The 17035-nt window shown below is 51.8% G+C and overlaps 9 protein-coding genes across 9 annotated transcripts, besides 1 other annotated feature; 6 read left to right on the top strand and 3 right to left on the bottom strand.

Annotated features, from left to right (window-relative positions):
• Nucleotides 1-17035: part of a sequence feature (contig 1.78 659..353456(-1)) that runs on past both edges of the window.
• On the top strand, nucleotides 365-1423 carry ANIA_04573 (SGNH/GDSL hydrolase family protein; the record flags this gene model as incomplete). Its single annotated transcript, XM_657085.1, has 3 exons — nucleotides 365-634; nucleotides 711-1202; nucleotides 1385-1423. 3 exons carry the CDS (start codon nucleotides 365-367, stop codon nucleotides 1421-1423), a joined length of 801 nt encoding a protein of 266 aa, XP_662177.1.
• ANIA_04574 (uncharacterized protein) lies at nucleotides 2059-3594 on the top strand (the record flags this gene model as incomplete). The annotated part of the gene is made up of 1 exon (XM_657086.1): nucleotides 2059-3594. One exon carries the CDS (start codon nucleotides 2059-2061, stop codon nucleotides 3592-3594), a length of 1536 nt encoding a protein of 511 aa, XP_662178.1.
• Nucleotides 4627-5945, top strand: ANIA_04575 (uncharacterized protein). The gene has a single exon (XM_657087.2). The coding sequence runs from the start codon at nucleotides 4750-4752 to the stop codon at nucleotides 5821-5823; it is 1074 nt and encodes a 357-aa protein (XP_662179.1). The 5' UTR covers nucleotides 4627-4749; the 3' UTR covers nucleotides 5824-5945.
• Nucleotides 6323-7846, top strand: ANIA_04576 (putative monooxygenase; the record flags this gene model as incomplete). The annotated part of the gene is made up of 3 exons (XM_657088.1): nucleotides 6323-6362; nucleotides 6430-6630; nucleotides 6708-7846. The coding sequence occupies 3 exons, from the start codon at nucleotides 6323-6325 to the stop codon at nucleotides 7844-7846; spliced, it is 1380 nt and encodes a 459-aa protein (XP_662180.1).
• ANIA_04577 (protein fmdS) lies at nucleotides 7954-9419 on the bottom strand (the record flags this gene model as incomplete). Its single annotated transcript, XM_657089.2, has 5 exons — nucleotides 7954-8562; nucleotides 8613-8886; nucleotides 8933-9221; nucleotides 9277-9295; nucleotides 9345-9419. The coding sequence occupies 5 exons, from the start codon at nucleotides 9417-9419 to the stop codon at nucleotides 7984-7986; spliced, it is 1236 nt and encodes a 411-aa protein (XP_662181.1). The 3' UTR covers nucleotides 7954-7983.
• Nucleotides 9662-10940, bottom strand: usgS (transmembrane protein UsgS; the record flags this gene model as incomplete). The annotated part of the gene is made up of 5 exons (XM_657090.1): nucleotides 9662-10018; nucleotides 10071-10464; nucleotides 10510-10682; nucleotides 10729-10835; nucleotides 10883-10940. 5 exons carry the CDS (start codon nucleotides 10938-10940, stop codon nucleotides 9662-9664), a joined length of 1089 nt encoding a protein of 362 aa, XP_662182.1.
• On the top strand, nucleotides 11346-13398 carry ANIA_04579 (uncharacterized protein). Its single transcript, XM_657091.2, has one exon. It carries the CDS (start codon nucleotides 11640-11642, stop codon nucleotides 13170-13172), a length of 1533 nt encoding a protein of 510 aa, XP_662183.1. The 5' UTR covers nucleotides 11346-11639; the 3' UTR covers nucleotides 13173-13398.
• ANIA_04580 (signal recognition particle 14 kDa protein) lies at nucleotides 13671-14126 on the bottom strand (the record flags this gene model as incomplete). Its single annotated transcript, XM_657092.1, has 2 exons — nucleotides 13671-14006; nucleotides 14100-14126. 2 exons carry the CDS (start codon nucleotides 14124-14126, stop codon nucleotides 13671-13673), a joined length of 363 nt encoding a protein of 120 aa, XP_662184.1.
• Nucleotides 14329-16915, top strand: ANIA_04581 (MIF4G domain-containing protein; the record flags this gene model as incomplete). Its single annotated transcript, XM_657093.1, has 2 exons — nucleotides 14329-15646; nucleotides 15699-16915. 2 exons carry the CDS (start codon nucleotides 14329-14331, stop codon nucleotides 16913-16915), a joined length of 2535 nt encoding a protein of 844 aa, XP_662185.1.

Raw genomic sequence — 17035 nt, 5'->3', positions numbered from 1 at the left:
CAGTCAGTAGGTATACCGACCGTAATCACTATCGACTTTCCAATTTTACCTTATGACACTATTTTGAAACACAGTCACCTATTCAATGCAGTTAGCCTAGGCACCTGTCCATGCCGTTCTCCTCAATGATCACAAGGGACCAACGCTGTCGCACTGTATTACAACTTGTTCAACGTGGTTGCGGCATTCGTGGGCGCACAATTGGAGAAAGATACAAGACAGGTTAGAATTAACGGGGCTTGAGAGGATCAAATGCCCGTGCTGGTTATAGAGTCGTTGACTATGATCTATGGTATAAATAGGACGAGCATCGATGGAGTTTCTCTGTTTCAATGTCCCAAAACCTGAGGCCATAGTCGCCACCATGATACTTACACCGGCATGGCTCTTTGTTTTCGTTACTCCTATTCAGACCGTCTCAGGGAGAGCTGTTCTCCCCGTTCCCTCTCCACCGATGGTCGATTCTAGCGTCCGCGTTCCCCTGCAGATTCTCCCCCTGGGAGCATCAATTACTTGGGGCAAGAACTCGCTTACGGGAAATGGGTACAGAGGCTTCCTCCGGGATCAGCTGAGACAGGCTGGGTGGGAGGTCGACATGGTCGGGAGCAAACACCACGGTGAGATGGAAGACAACGTAGCTTCCTCCCGGTTCTACTGCTACTGCAGTTATTCCATCTGGATCTGCCCGCTGACCTGTTGCATCTCACTAGGACCTTGAGGCGCACCCAGGAGATACGATCAACAAGGTGAAAGCCGCATCTGTACACTCTTACCGCTACAAGCCCAACGTCGTTCTGATCAATGCCGGGACCAACGACTGCCGCCTCAACAACCACATCTCCACTGCTGGAGACCGGATGAGGTCTTTGATCGAGGGGTTCCTGCACGCAGGAGACACCGACACTGGACCGCTGATCGTCCTGTCTACCTTACTACCATCAGGACAACGCAGGACCGCAAAGAACGTCCCGCTTGTGAACAACCAGTACCGCGATCTAGTTCAGGCGATGCGCAAGGAAGGCGTTTCGATTATCCTCGCGGAGATGAATTCAGAGGACTCCGACATAAAGTATCCGGAAGACTATATGATCGACGGCAGGGTCGATAGCACGCATCCCAATGACCGGGGATACGAAAAGATGGCGCGCATCTGGTACGAGGCTATTGTCGATGCTGCCGGACAGGACCTCATTCCCCGGCCGGTTGCCATTGAAGGGAGCTCGACGGGCGCATGTAAGGAAACGAAGTGTTCTCGATGCTCAGCGGAGATATACTCTTGCGCACATAGGTAAATATAAAACATACCCATATACATATACATATACGTGTATTGATTATATATACACAATTGTATACATAGAGTAGATTAAATGTATGTTTACAGATATGTTACGGCGATGTGGAGAAACTGAGCCCCCCGTAACGTCTAGCCCGCACCTGGTAGGACATTAGCATGAGCAATGATTTGGGCAGATCATACTTACAGCGAAAAAAGGTCCAGAGAGTCGTCGATATAAAAGCTCGTGCCTCGACGCCAAAGGCGTCCGTTTCTTGGCGCGGGATACTCTATAGGGCGGCTAATCAAGACGTTCCACCTCATATAACCCCACGATCTATATCTTCCATCACTTCAATATCTATTACCGACACTCAAAAATCAATTTTCTCATTCTCGGCCTGCGCGGCAGAGGTCTAGGTTTTGCCCATGAGCTTGGTGTGATGCTGCAAGCATTTACGGGCCATTTCGGTAGCATGATGCTTAGGTAGTCATGGTGTGGGGAGTAAAGTCGATCGGTTGCTTGCCTTTAAATTTTTGCTGATCAGCGATATCACCTTGGCCACGATAGCATAATATATATCCTCACTGGGGACACAGGCGTCTACGAGATGTTTTTATACTGTTGATAGAGCTGTTCAGCATTGCGTACTCCGTAAATTGCACTACACTAGCTCAGAACCGCCGATGACGCGGCATGTGTCCCGCTCTGGCCTATATGAAGCCGTCGTCGCCTACTCTTAGAGATCGTCCTCGATCTTATCTGATAACAACTGTTGACAATGCCACCTCTCTTTCCATCCAGCCCATCAGGGCTGCTTTGCCTTGCAACACTCATCACCACCACCGTCTCGTCTTCATTCCCTCCGAATGCCAACCACATCTTTAACGCCATCCACTCCTCTATGCGGCAATGGGGTTCCTCCTTGAACCACAACGGCATGTCCTTCTTCCTAGCAACGGTCCCTGAAGGAACACAGCTCTACCACGGTGACTGGCGGTCCGACCCAGTTCAAGGCCCCGAATGGCTGGCTTTCGAGGCCGAGCACGCTCTGGTGTTCACTCACCCGATGCCTCATAATCCTCCGCCGGAAGATGGGAGCCTTAGAGGTCCCGGCCGGCGGCCGGGACCTCCTCCAATGCAGCTTGACTCGCAGCGGGTCATTGGCCAGCCTCAGCCGGCCCAGGCAGCAGATGGATTCCTCCACACATTTGCTGCCGCCAAAGACCTGCGTTTGCTGTATGTCGATGGCATGTCTGCCGGCAAGACAGATAACGGTACCATGGACTCCCAGGATCGGATCGTGTTTCGGGACGGCCTGGGAGACGGCGAAGGTATGAGGGACGAGAAAAAACGCGCCGAGCTCTTTTGTCAGATGGTTAAAGACTGGTGGGTCGGACGCTTGGATGGGATGCTCCGCATGGAAGCAGGATTTGAGATCATCCTGTGCGACTTTTCCGATCTTGAGGTCCTTCAAGTGGCTCGCGTACGGCCGAGCGAGCAGGGAATGCCCGGTGACGATATTGGGAAGCACGCCGGACAAATGTGGCTTCCAGCAGTGGCGTCTCGATACTGGAACATCGGGGGTGACAGAGTGGCTTTAAACTACGACCATTTTGTAACTGCGTACGACAATGCCTATAAACTAGATCTGTTCCCTGATACCGGCGCAGAAGCAAATGCCACTCGACATCCCCGACTGGAGCATATTCCCTCAACGGAACTGCAGCCTCTGCAACACGACCTCGACGCACTGATCCTGGAACATGAAGCTAGCGAACCCTCAACTAACTGGCAAGCCGTGGCAGACATGGTAGTGGAGCGCTATGGCCGTCGACTGCGCTTCCTGGCGTCTGGCCAGGCCTCGACGCTGCAGCAGCTGCAGAACGAGATCGAGGACGTGGTGACCCCATTCATAGATTACGATCACCGGAATGCCTCCCTCGAAGCCGAGCGCTGCTCAAAGCAGTTTGTCAGGCGAACGGCTTCGGTCACGACGCTTGCGGCTGAGGCAGTGCTTTCGGTATCACACAGCATCTGCATGACCCTCATCGAGGCACTGGGTTACACTGAATATGATGCCGTCGTTGACCAGATCCAGGGCCTCATGGATTATCTGGCCTGGACGACTTGGAAAGATTGTAGAGGCTGCGGTGACCACGAGATCTGCATGATCCCCATGTGGCCGATGGGCACTGTCGACGACTACAACCACCCGCAGTGCCGTGTTATCTCACAGCTTGACGGACATGGCCCCCGATACTGGGGCAGTCGTCCCCCTCGACCGAAGCCCGGTCCCTTGCGCTCTGAACTGTAGTCACTGATCAAGGATCAGGTGGCTGAGCTTGGGCTGAAAGCTGGCGGCAATCTCGCAACCACCTCGCTTCCTTTCACCTCGCTTCAGTTCCACCATCACTTCACCATCCGTCAGCTTTCAACCCACTCACCCCTGCATAAGCCGTACGTCGCTGAAGAAAGAGAGAAATTAATAGGCGGATAGGGGTTCCGGCGATTGGTGGCGCCTCAGGGGTTCACGCGATCAAGAACAGTATCATAATCGAACAGGTCTAGGCTTCAAAAACATATTTCCGGTGATAACAAACCCTGGAGAACAGGAAATCAGACTTGCGTGTTGGGCTAACGGCGCAAATATGATGAGTCCCAAAAACTAAGAAATTGCCTCAACCAATCCCCGGATCGACCGGGCGCCACCATCAATAGTGTCTGCAGCAACCGCAGATCCCGAAACAAAGAAAAAGTCGACCTTGAGATTTGCAGCTACGCTTGTGTACGACCTGTCTATTGACTTTGAAGAACTACTTGCCCCGTACCTGCACCATTGCCCGCCACATTTGGAATCAAGCAGTCATGGATCCTTGCAGCCGGCCCTGTGAGTCGTCGAGATGCATGCTGAAAGCTTCAAACTCTGTATCCGTGTTCCAGACACTACTCAGTCACCTCCAAGGCTGCTGGACGCAGAAAGAGGTCGTGCATGGTTTAGACAGGGTTTCAGCAGGCCTGCTAATCCGATAGGTCCCTCGATCAGGTACAACGCTGTGATTAACCTTTAGGAAAGTAAACAACGCATCAGACAGCTCCAAGCCCTGCCAGGGAGGCGCTCCATCAGGTCCCAATTTGCTATTCTTGCCCGGTGAACTCTCAGTCTATGCTCGCCACGCCAAAAACCTTGAATAGTCGGATCACTTGCGATTGGGCAGCGACCACTAGGCACATCTCCTATAATGAATCTGGACTCGGATGAGAATAATGAAGGCGCAAGGGGACAAAATCAAGGAATATAAGTATCGGCTCCAAGTCGTGCTCTGACTTTCTTCCCCAGTCACTCATTCAAGAAAGCAGCTTCTTTTCTAGCTCTGTCACTCCTTGACAATCGTTCTGACCAAGCTCCAGTCTTTCGTTTGCTGGCTTGCTTTCGATTTTATTCTACGTACAGCGTTTTGAGATACCCAATATGAAGGCTTCTGTGATCACTGCCCTAACCTGGGCCGCCTGCACCATGGCCGGCCCTATCGGCCTCCGCGATGTTGCCGGCGAGGACTGTACTTGCGAGATCGAGACCGTCACGATCACCGTCCCTGCTCCTACTGAGGTCGGCACCATCGGTGGCCCTACCAACCCTCCTGGCACGGCTACCTGGTCCGAGCCTGCTGAGCCCAACCCCAACACAAACACTGGCACTGCTACCGGTACTGTTACTGCTACTGCCACTGCCACTGCAACTGAGACATGGACCAACACCGTGACCGCCACAGGCACTGCCACCGGCCCTGCGACTGTCCCTCCTACATCTGCTCCCACCCCCTGCGATGATGAGGAGTGTCATGGTACCGGCCACCTCATCCAGGACCTCGGCCCTCAGGTCAACCGTGCTCTGACTGTTACTGGCGCCGATGGCGAGAGGTTCCTCGTCCAGGTCAACGAGGACGTCTATAACCTCCTCTCCGGCAGGGTCTCCCTCAGCGATTCCATTGGTGAGATCGTTGGCGATGCCGCCACGATTGGTGATCTCATTGCCGACCTCGGCCCCATCATCGACTGCATCCTGACCATCGTCGGCGAAGACAGCCACATCCTCCTTGTCCGCCTCGCCCCCGAAGTCGCCGATCTCCTTCGCGGCACTGGCGTCACCCTCGGCCTTGACGCCATCAACAACCCCATCGGCGGCCTCCTCGGCAGTCTCACCGGTGGCCTCCTCACTCGCGACGAGGCCCAGCCCTTGACGGTCACTGGCCAGAGCGGACATGACCTGCCTGTTGCTCTAGATGGCGTCGTTGGTAACACTCTCCGTGAGAACAACGTTTCTGGTCCAATTGGAACCGTTATTGCCGCGGCCATCTCTGTGACCCAGCTGTTGCAGCACCCGCTCGCGCAGGACTCTGAGGACCTGATCGTCGTTATCGGCCGTGACACTGGTGCTCTGCTTATCAGACTTGCTCCTGGTGTCGCTAGGCTGCTCGACGGTCTTCTTCCTGGCATTGCTACCCCTGTCGGTAGGATCATTGCCGTCATTGGTGACAGCTTGTAAACAACTTCCCGCTTTGTAACTCTGGATTGGCATGCGGGCATTGAAAATGAGGTTTGGACATACAAATTCCATGTATTATAGTTGCCTATCATATTTAATATAACATAATACATATTCTCTTTACAAAGTCTCACTTATTCAGCATTCTGCGATATGAACATAGTATTGACCATACAAGCGACTATGTAGAATTGCCGACGTGGCGAATCGTCAAGAAAGCAGCCTGAAATGATTTTTCCGCAGAACCCACATTAACACTCGTTGTCCAAATGAGACCCCATTACCAAGCTTTCTCTCCAGTGTCTCTCCACGCTAAGCACTGTAGAATGACACTGATAAAATGACCCCATAAATGTGATTGTGGGACGCGTGGGGAAGAGGAGATCCCGGCTAAGGTCTGTTCCGCCAAGTCGATATATACTGTACTCAATGCTCGACCAGACTCTCCAGTCCATTCAATCATCTATCTACAGAATTTAAGAGGAAAGAAGGGAACAACATGGCACCACAAGATCTTAGAGTCGCCATTCTAGGCGCTGGTAGGTCCACTTCCCTTTATCTCCATTCGTCCTATCCCATCGACAAGCTAAGGACTAACAAAGATAGGAATGGGCGGCCTCACGTCGGCCCTCGCTCTCGCGGAAAAGGGGTTCAAGCACATCGACATCTACGAGACAGCTTCAGATCTGGGCTTTGTAGGCGCCGGCATCCAGCTCGCACCGAATATGGCTCGGGTGCTGGACAAGCTCGGTGTCTGGAAGGCAATCGAGGCCGAAGCAGTAAACATCGAGGAAACGAGTGTGAGAGGTGCGTCGTCTGCTTCTATATTTACTGCGATTTTATGAAGAGATGCGGCTTGGTGTGAGGGCTAACTGAAGCGACAGTCGGCGCATCAAACTCCGAACTCGCCCATGTCGATCTGCACTATATTGAGCCGACGTATGGCTACAAACATATGGTTGGACACCGGTACTCCCTCGCAAACGGCCTGTACCAGGGCTGCCTTAAGCACAGCGACAAGATCACTTTCCACTTTGGCACGTCCGTGACTGAGGTGCACTCTTTTGGGCGCGGAACGCAGCCAAAGCCCTCATTCACCGTAACGCCACGGGACTCTTCGAAACAGCCCTATACCGTGCACGCAGACATTCTTCTCGGCGCGGATGGAATCAAATCCGTGACGCGCGTCGCGATGCTCAACGACCTCGCCATCTCACCCGTCCCCGCGGTAAAAGACACAAACCAGGCCGCGTACCGGATCATGATTCACAAGGATCAGATTGAGTCTGACCCCAACGCAGATCCAGAGCTGAAAGCGTTGCTGGCCAGCAATAAGGTTGTGCGGTGGATTGGCGAGAAGAGACATATCATTGCTTACCCGGTCTCTAACAACACAATTTACAATCTGAGCACCACGCAGCCGGATACAAATTTCGCGGCTGCCACGAATGCCACCTACACGACGAAGGGTTCGAAGAGTGCGATGTTGGGCGTGTTCGCGGATTTCTGTCCGCTTGTTCAGCGCATGCTGAATTATGTTCCTGAGGGGGAGGTTTGTGAGTGGAAGCTGCGCACACATGAACCTTTGCCGACCTGGGTGGACGGGTGTACGGCGCTGGTGGGTGATGCTTGTCATCCGACGCTGCCGCATCTGGCGCAGGGCGCGGCCCAAGCGATTGAGGATGGGGCTGTGCTGGCTGTTGTGCTGAGCAAGCTACCGAGTACAGATACAGAGAGCATCAACAAGGCATTAAAGGTGTATGAGATGGTGCGCAAGGACCGGGCATACGCGCTTGTTGAGTTGGCCGCTGCGAGTGGGCGGGCGCTGCATCTGGGCGAGGGAGCGGCGAAGGAGGAGCGTGACAAGCAGTTTGCGGCACTTAAGGCGGGCAAAGGCCCTGTGCCGGATAAGTGGGCAGACGCGGATGTGCAGAGGGAGATTTATGGGTTTGATTGCATCAAAGAGGCGGAGCAAATGTTCGAGGAGTACTTTGGGGCTGCGGCTGCGACTGCGACTGCGTAGGTCTTCTTAACTTTAGCAAGAAAGGACGTATAGGCTGACCGAAATAGGTCTGGCCGTATGAGTAAGTTGGCATGATATCATACGAATACGATTGTATATAGAGAAGCATAGAACGAATAATTCAATGACAGGACCGGTCACTTTGAAGCAAAAGCACAAGATCCCATATCAAGCTTAACAGCGTCCGCCTCAGGTCGAATATCAAAGTCAAAGATATCCATCGGTACCCCCAGAGTCGTACACGCATTCGGGATATCAACCAGGCCCGCAATATGGCCCTGCACCGGCGCACAGCTTAGCAACAGATAAATTTGGTAATCGTTATACCCATATCTTCTCAGATACTCAATAACTCTCAAGCAAGTCTGGCGGTACGCAACCGTTGCATCAAGATAATGCTGTTTGCCTTTCTCATCAACAGAAAAACCCTCGAAAGTAAGGTAACGACCAGGCCCGAATTGCGGCTCAACGGGGCCCGGGTGGAAGATGGGTGACTTCATTGCCATTTTGGCCATGCCGTCCTTGATGACTGTGAACTTTAAAGTGATGACGCCGGCCATTTCTATGGCACCGCAGAAAGAAATCTCGCCGTCCCCTTGGGAAAAGTGCAGGTCGCCGACAGAGAATTTGGCCCCGGGGACATGGACGGGGAGGTAGACTTTTGAGCCGCGGGAGAGATTCTTGATATCACAGTTGCCACCGTGTTCGGGTCGGCCCTATTGCTACATATGAGAATAAGGCAGGAAGAAGGATACTGAGGACTTACAGGAATAGTCCGGGCTCCTTCGCGTCCGATCTTTGCTGCGAGCTCTCCATCTGCGCTGCCGGCATGCACATTGCTCGGTTCCGGCGGCTTCGCAACATCCCGGCCTAGGGTGTTGGCCGCGATTAACTCACCCTCTCGCCGATTCCACTCAGCAAGCACTTCCGCTGACGGAGCGCAACCAAGAATACCAGGGTGGATTAACCCGGCGAACCGCACATGGGGGATGTGTCTAGAGGAGCAGAAGATGCCCTCAAAGTCCCAGATAGCTTTTGCACTGCGCACGTCAGGTACGAACACAAGATTGCAAGATAACCACTCACGGCTCTGGGTAGATCTCATCAAGAAACCCGCCGCCATTCTCCCGCGCGAAGACACCCGTGAATCCCCACGGTTGATCCTCAAAGGGCTGGACATCCTGAATCTCGACGAGAAGGACATCTCCAGGCTCGGCTGTTTCAATGTCGAACGGGCCGGAGAGGTAGTGGATCTGTGTTAGGTCGACGTTCTTAATGTCGTCTGCGGAGTCGTCGTTCTTGATTTGTCCGCCGGTCCAGTCCAGGCATTCAATCTTGACGACTTCGTTGTTGGCGATTGTGCCGTAGCTAGGGACTTGAAGTTTGTCAGATTTGTTGCGTAGAATGGAAAGTAGATTGGAGACGCATACTATCTGGATGCCATCGATTCTATAGCAGTGGTTAGTGGAGTGTGGAGAGAAAGGCGTGCAATACATACATGGAGGCCCTTTTGTTCACGGGCTGGTTTGTTCAGGTCTACCTTGACAGCAGTGCGAATAGCCTTGGTACCCATGATGAATGTTTTGAAGGCAGTGTAGGATCGCGAGTGAAGACAGGTATAACATAAGTATAAGTACTGATAGGTGACCCCTCTCCACTGCAGTTTCCCCTCCTTCCGTACCAATCATTGCTCGATATCCGTACGCTTATCGGTTACTACCAGGTCGCTTATCTGCGGCATTTGCTTTAAATCCCGAGAAAAAAAAAGTTGGATTAAGAGATGGGGCAGGATCTGATTCTATGGACAGTATCAGATTAAGCGAATTTCCGGCCAGGAGTTGCGGGCTTCGGAGAGGGTTGCTCGTGCGCTGCCACATTGAGCTTATCAATGTTGTCTAGGGACAGCCTCAAGAAGTCGTGCTTATTCTTCCAAGTAACCTGTGTCTCTGCAAAACCCTCACTCTCCGCGGGGCTGGGTGGGGGGTCGGTGATTTTGGTTATAAGATACGCCGTTGAGGCCTCGGCTATGCCATACATGAGTACTCCAATGATTGGGATCTTCAAGACAAACGTAAATGCGAAAGCGAAACCGAAGAGGACCCCTTCACGGTCCTTGAACCAACGGCTTTTTTGCTCCGAGGTGAACGGGATACGGGAGAAGTACGGCTCGAGCTGTTGCAATGTTAGTGAGTCACGCTACCCCGGTGAGGATTACCAAACGTACCAATTCTCGCATCAAACTGCGAGAAGCAAAATAGCTGTGCAAAAAGGTTACCAGGTATCGCTTTGGGAGCAGAATACCAGTCCCAAAGATGACGGCTGCTGGCGTGGTTCCGACGGCTCTGTGGAAGGTATAGAACGAGGCTGCCGGCATCACGAAGCGGCCCACAACAGGCACAAGCGAAACGAGGTAGATCCCAAGAAGCATACCGACTTTGCGCCCGTACCTCTTCAGGAATGCCATTAGTTTCTTAACGACCGGCTTGGATTCGCCCTTGCCGTTTGCCGTTGGGTATTGGACAAGGTTTGGATAATACATCGCTCGTAAAGTGTTTGGGTCGTCGGTTTTGTGCTTGTGGACATATGTGGTGTCGACCCAGTTCAGGGAGTCCATGAATCTGGTCGATTAGCAGCTACTCAAGTATCTCTCAAAGCCCACTTACATCTCGTCGAGTGTTGGAACGAGGTATCTCAGCAGGGTCATGAGAAGAAAAGGCACCTGCAACACGGACTTGTTCAGGAAATCAAGGCTATTGAGAAGAGCATCATCCCATGTAGCATCCTCCAGGTTGACAATCCATGAAGTGATCCAGATGAGCAGCCTGAGCGAAATGATCTAGCGGACATTAGCCTCACGCCTGCGACTGATGGAGTGGACATACCGGGATCTGAATGATCAATTGGATGATGATTCCAATCCCTATGGCGAGGGCTGCTTGCCGAAAGTGATCATATTTAAATAGCCTTGGGTTTATCAAAGCTCGCACGGCTACGAAAGGTCAGCATAGCTCGAAGCACTGAGACCAGTGAACTTACTGCCAACCACCGTCAGTTGGGCGCCACGGATCACTGCATTCGGTTCAAAGCTCGACATCTCAATAGTGGGCGCCAAATTGCACTCATCAACAGATCTATCAGTTTCAGTACTAGACAATAAGAGCTGAAGCCAGATTGCTGCTGAAAGAATCACGACTGCCTGATGCGCTTACATAATCACTATCTACGTCACTGAACAAACGGGCACTACAACTCGCCTCTTACCGTCGATATTTTGCATTCATAAACCTTGTAAAACGTGTACCTGTCACGGCAGGGTGACAGGTATGCTTGCAGTGTAGTGACAGAAATGAACTGGAGTAGCTAAATCATCAGCTCATCATCAGTTCCTCGGCCTGATATAAAACTGCCTTGATTCCAAGGCCACCATCGCCCCACTTGGATCCCCAGCATCTGCAAACAACGGCCGGCTGCAGAGAAACTGCATCTATTGGAGTCAAATGCAGCACTTAACTCCTAAGGGGCTCTTTGAGGACTTTGTTCCAGATTCGAAAATCCGCTTAAGACCACTATCTTTCGTTTTCCTATCCTTGTCCTTCGCTAGCGCACTCTTTGCCTCTCGTTTGATCCTCGGTCGATCATCCTGTGAACTCGTCCAAGGATGGCCTTTCTTTCCTGGTAGACCCCGTCGTCTATGTTTCAGCTGCTCGCCTCTCATTACTTGTTTATCTCTTCCTCTCCTTTATTCCTGTTTTCTTCAGTCAATTTGATATTTATTCGATCTCGATGAACCACCATGTCTGACATCTTCGATGCGCCACCCCCTCGACGGTCTTTAACCCTTCCGACCAAGCTGAACCCTTCCATCCGACGCAGCTCTGAATCGTATAAACCATCTGAGAATGATCTCTTCTATCATCCATGTGCCAAAGTCGTCCATTTCGCGCCTAGAGCTGTAGCCCCAATTCCATCGAGTACTGCACCGTCCGACTTCGATTACCCGGTCGATACCATCGAGACGCTACCGTGGCGGTCGCCTACCGAACGGACGGTCGCGTTCGCGCCGTTGAGGCTGGAGAAAGTATACGGATTGACGGTGTTCTTGAAATGCGGCAGCGTCGTTCACGCCATTCTGAAGAACTCACAGTGTTGGTGTGTGGACCGGGAATCCACCTTTGTTTTGCGCATCCGCCCCCTCACATACTACCGAATCGAGCTTCCGAATGAGACAGACCCGGACAAAGAGCTTGTCACTCAGATGAAGGACGCGCTGTCAAAAATCCTCCGCTATGAAGTCACACCATGTCCGTTCAAACGCGGCTTTACTGTGGAGATACCAGAAGAGGCGAAGGCTCCTAGACGGAAGAGGGCATGGCGCCCGAAAGGACAAAGGGAGAGTGCTCTCATGCAGCCGGCTCACTCTCAGGAGACCTTCACTATATCAGAGGCCACAACTCCCGATTCGCTTAGCGCAGCTGAAGACGTTAATATTGCTGCCACTGATAATTCGGGCTTCACCCCGGAGGCAAGCACGACGGAATCAGAAACTCCAGATAATCGGGAGCAGCTGCCGGAGCCTATTAATATCCCAGTCTCCACAGAAATGCCGCGGAGATCAGTATCTGAGACACAACAGAGCTTCCAGACCTTGCTGGTGAGGTTTGAAGACACTGAATCTCATGATAGCCCGGAACAGACACTTTCCTCGAGCATTGAATCTTTCCACTCCATCGATGTCACGCCGGAGCCATCCCTGACACCTCCATCTCCCGCCTCACCGGACGACACACATCGGATGTGGTACGGGCATCGCGAGGTACAACCCTTGGGAGAGGATTTCGCGTATGCAGAGACTTTGCACGCCAGAGACCAGATGTATACGCCGCAAAATTTATATCCTGAGCAAGATCTCAAATTACGGCGGACACCGGGTTCTTTCTCAAGCATTCACAGCGCGACGTCCGCATCTTCAAATCCAGATCTAAGTAGCATGAGCATCGAATTTCGCCGCCGCTCAAAAGCATCTTGCGAGCGGGAAACCGGGCCTGTGCGTCCACCATCCACCCTAATCTTGTCCAGACCCGAGAAACATGAGGCAGCTTCCCTCATTCAGAAGACCTGCACACTAGTTCTAGTACCCCCCCTATCGCTACTCATAGTCTTAATACACATCGCCGCACGGATCGTTATAGGTCCAGCGCTGGATTCACCTGCCGGAGAGTTTCATCGAAAGCTTGAACGGCAGACTTCTCGGCCTCATGAGGCTGTGGATGATTTCGACCTTCCACTTGCACCAGACTGCTCTAGGAAGCCTTCCCTGACAAAATAGGGTTCTCTATACCTTGGATTATTACTAATCCATTGCATTCCTTCCAATCCACGTTTACATCTTGCTCCAACTACTTCTCATCCATGATAACGCCTTGCTATGATCACTTCTTTGGATTCTTATTCTTGTATACCCTGCATTTTGCGCTTCGCTTCCTTGCCTGTGTTTATACGTTATGTATTTTAACATCTCTCTAATAGTTCTTAGTAATGGCCATATGATCATATTTGTGCATGGTCTTTCACGAAACCTAGCGGTAGCCTAAGAGTAGTTCATCTACGGCAAATCTTAAAGCCCAAGACCGACTTCAGAAACCGACCATGCTTAAGACCCTATAAGCAGCTCGGCTCGGACATAAACAGTCCGGTATGCACATAACAAGAAATGACACATGTCCCGAACGCCATAAATGCAAACCTCCTCCTTTTGACTCTCAGCAGCGAAGGGCTATTATATAGGCCCCTGAATCTTTACTCTTGAATTATCCCTGAACCGTCCTTAAGCCTTAACAACCTTCCCCGCACTTCCCTTAGCCTTCGCTTTCTTCAGCTTGCGGTCCCGCTTCTTCAACCCCGTCATCCCAGCCTTACAGACTTCCGCATACCTCGCATAGAAAGCTTCAAGTTCACCTGGCCGCACAATCGTCGAGATTTTGACCTTTGTATCCTTCGCCTTCTTGTCCTTATTATTGGAATGTGTTTTTGGGCTGGGGGCGTTTGTGTTGCCGTCTGAGGCCCGGATGAGAATTGATGGCAGGGTTTCCTTGTCGGCAGAGTCTGGAGACTGGGTATTTAAAAGCGGTTTTTGTGTTAGGTAGACGGAGCCACGGGCTTTCTGGGAGGTGGTTGTAAGGAGGGTTGTCAGGGACGTAAAAAACTAATGCTGTTAGCTGAATAGTATTCTCAATTCCACTATGTGGCTACTTACCTCCTCGTGGCCGAGAGGGGTCGTCATTTTCAATAGATCTATTTCCTTGGAGAGGCAATTGTGGTGTAGCTATTATCCAGACAGGCCCAGATGCGGTTGTGGGGATTACCTCCGGTGCTGTCTCACCGCCTTCCGCTCCGCCGCTTTTTCTGTCAATATTTTGTCTTTTTTATATGCTCCGCAACTTTTTTGACCGATCGACCACGGGTGATATCGAGTCCCAAGTACAATGCCTCGGCCTAGGCATAACACCACCTCGCTACCCCGAGGCCTCCGGCAAGAACTCGGTATCAGAGATCGTTACGGCGAGCGGAAGAACAAGCGGATAGAAAGATCACGGAAAGATCTTCGGCGAGAAGAGCGCGCGGAGAACAAGCGAGGAGGACCGGGGTCAAAGAAGAGCGCTAACAGTCGTCACCGCGACGATGAGGACGACGACAATGACTTTGACGATCTCGGCGACGGTTCTGACTTTGATGGCGACTCGGGCGAGTCAGATGAGGATGATGGAGACGTTATGGCCAAGTTGAAAGCCGCGAAGCAGAAAATGGAAAAGCCTAGCGCAAGCTCGAGGAAGGTCGAAGATGATGCTTTGCGTGATGTTCCCCGCAAGGAAGTATCAAAGGCCGTACAGGACCAACTGGACCAAGATGACGCAGAGATTGCTGCGCTAGAAAAAAAGCTTGGTCTGAAGAAGGGGAAATTGCCCAAGTCGTTTGCGGAAGATGGATTGGATGAGCTGTTAGGAGACTTGGGCGGAGGGTCTGCGGATGAGGACCGTAAGCGCAAAAGAGAGGCGGACGAATGGTTGCTGAATAAGAGGAGGAAAGCACAGGGTATGCCTGTTGAAGAATCCGAGGCGTCGGGCAGCGATGATATGAGTGATGAGGACCTAGAAAGTCTCCCCGACGATGAGGATATAGATGGATTCGATGAGGAGGATGGAGAAGATGAAAGTGAAGACGACCAACCCGCACCGAAGAAGCGCGAGAATCCGTACGTTGCGCCTGTCGTAGCCACGACTGAGGATAAACCGGGGAAATACATACCTCCGTCTCTGCGAGCAGCATCAAGTTCCGAATCCGAGTCTCTGACCCGCTTGAGGAGGCAGGCACAGGGTCACCTCAACAAGTTGTCGGAGGCCAATCTCGTTTCTATATTGGCGGAGTTCGAAAAGCTCTACCGCGAGTATCCTCGTCAGAATGTAACTTCCACGCTGGTTACTCTTCTCTTTGGGCTCATCTGCGAGAGGTCTGCGCTTCAAGATACTTTTATCATCCTGCATGCGGGATTCATCGCGGCTGTGTACAAGGTCATGGGAATGGACTTTGGAGCTGAGATTGTGCAAAAGATTGTGGAAACGTTCGATGCCGGAGGAGACGATAGGGGCAAGTTTGAGGGGAAGGAGATGATTAACTTGATCTCTCTTCTTTCACAGCTTTACAACTTCCATGTTGTTGGAAGCACCTTGGTATTTGACTATATTCGGCTATTCCTGCAGGATATCAACGAGGACAATACCGAACTACTCCTCAAAGTCATTAGAAGTACGATTACCCTCCTTCACCATGCTAAGCAAGTACCTTACTGACTGTACAGACTCCGGACCTCAACTTCGACAAGACGACCCGTCCTCCCTAAAGGACATCGTCCTCCTCATCCAACCAGCTGTCACCAAAGCCGGTACAGCCTCTCTTTCCGTCCGGACAAAATTCATGATCGACACCATCACAGACCTGAAAAACAACCGCCTCAAATCAGCCGCAAACTCCACCATAGCCTCCGAGCACATCACCAAGATGCGCAAGATTCTCGGATCCCTCAACAACTCGCGCGTCATCCGTGCCACTGAACCCATCAGCATCTCTCGGAGCGACATTCATAATTCCTCAAAGAAGGGCAAATGGTGGCTCGTCGGCGCCAGCTGGAAAGAGGACCCCCTTGAGTCTGCCCGCCAGGAACTCTCCTCACTCTCTGCCGCCAACACACATCAAGCCACGATAGTAGCGGACGACAGCGAAGCTGAACCAGACTACGCCTCTATCGCGAAGGCGCACCGCATGAACACCGACGTTCGCCGCTCCATCTTCGTGGCTATTATGTCTGCAACAGACTTCCAGGATGCACACGTTCGTCTGCTCAAACTCCGCCTCAAGCGCGCACAGGAGTTCGAAATCCCCCGTGTCCTCACCCACTGCGCAATGGAGGAGGACGCTCATAACCCGTACTACACGCTCATCGCCCGCCGGCTGTGCGGTGAACTCGGCCGCCGCATCAAAATGTCCTTCATGTTCACCCTATGGAACATCTTCAAGCGAATGGGCGAATCTGGGGACATGGACGATGACGAGGAAGACGGCTCCAATCTCCACGGCGAAGACGAGGAAAATCCGCTCTCCATGAAATCTGTTGTCAACTTGGCCAAGATGTACGCTTCCCTTATTGCGGATGGCACGCTCACGTTGGGAATCCTAAAAACTCTTAATTTTGCGTACTTGCAGCCAAAGACAAAGGCCTTTGTCGAGGTGCTTATGATTAGCATCATACAGCAGTCGCAAAAACAGAAGAAAAATAAGAAGTCCAAGTCCAAGTCCAAGTCGGAGGACAGTCTGGATGAACAACCCCTAGTCGAGATCTTCATGAAAACTGAATATACGCCGCAAATCATAAAGGGGTGTATTTTCTTCTTGCGGAAGGTTGTTGCTAAAACGGATATTGTTGCGTCGGAGAAGGAGGCTGTCATGGTGAAATGGGGTGTTAGGGTTGCTGTTGATGCACTAAAGGTTGTGGAGTCGAAGGAGAGCAAGTTTTCATAGGCGTTCAGATTCTTCTGGTCCATCAACGGGGTTTTGATTTGTAGCAAGGCGTACTGGTTGCATTTGGTATGGGAAAAGTCGCATTGTACATATAGTCGTCCATATAAGTAAAAAAGGAAT

Source organism: Aspergillus nidulans, chromosome III (genome assembly GCF_000011425.1).
Source record: "Aspergillus nidulans FGSC A4 chromosome III".
NCBI classification, from domain to species: Eukaryota; Fungi; Ascomycota; class Eurotiomycetes; order Eurotiales; family Aspergillaceae; genus Aspergillus; species Aspergillus nidulans.
Note: the sequence above shows the minus strand (reverse complement) of the source record. Positions and strands in the feature narration are given on the sequence as shown.

Bases quoted from the DNA above. Each gene is read 5' to 3' on its own strand.
- ANIA_04579 (XM_657091.2), top strand. From the start codon at position 11,640: ATGTCTGACATCTTCGATGCGCCACCCCCTCGACGGTCTTTAACCCTT.
- ANIA_04575 (XM_657087.2), top strand. From the start codon at position 4,750: ATGAAGGCTTCTGTGATCACTGCCCTAACCTGGGCCGCCTGCACCATG.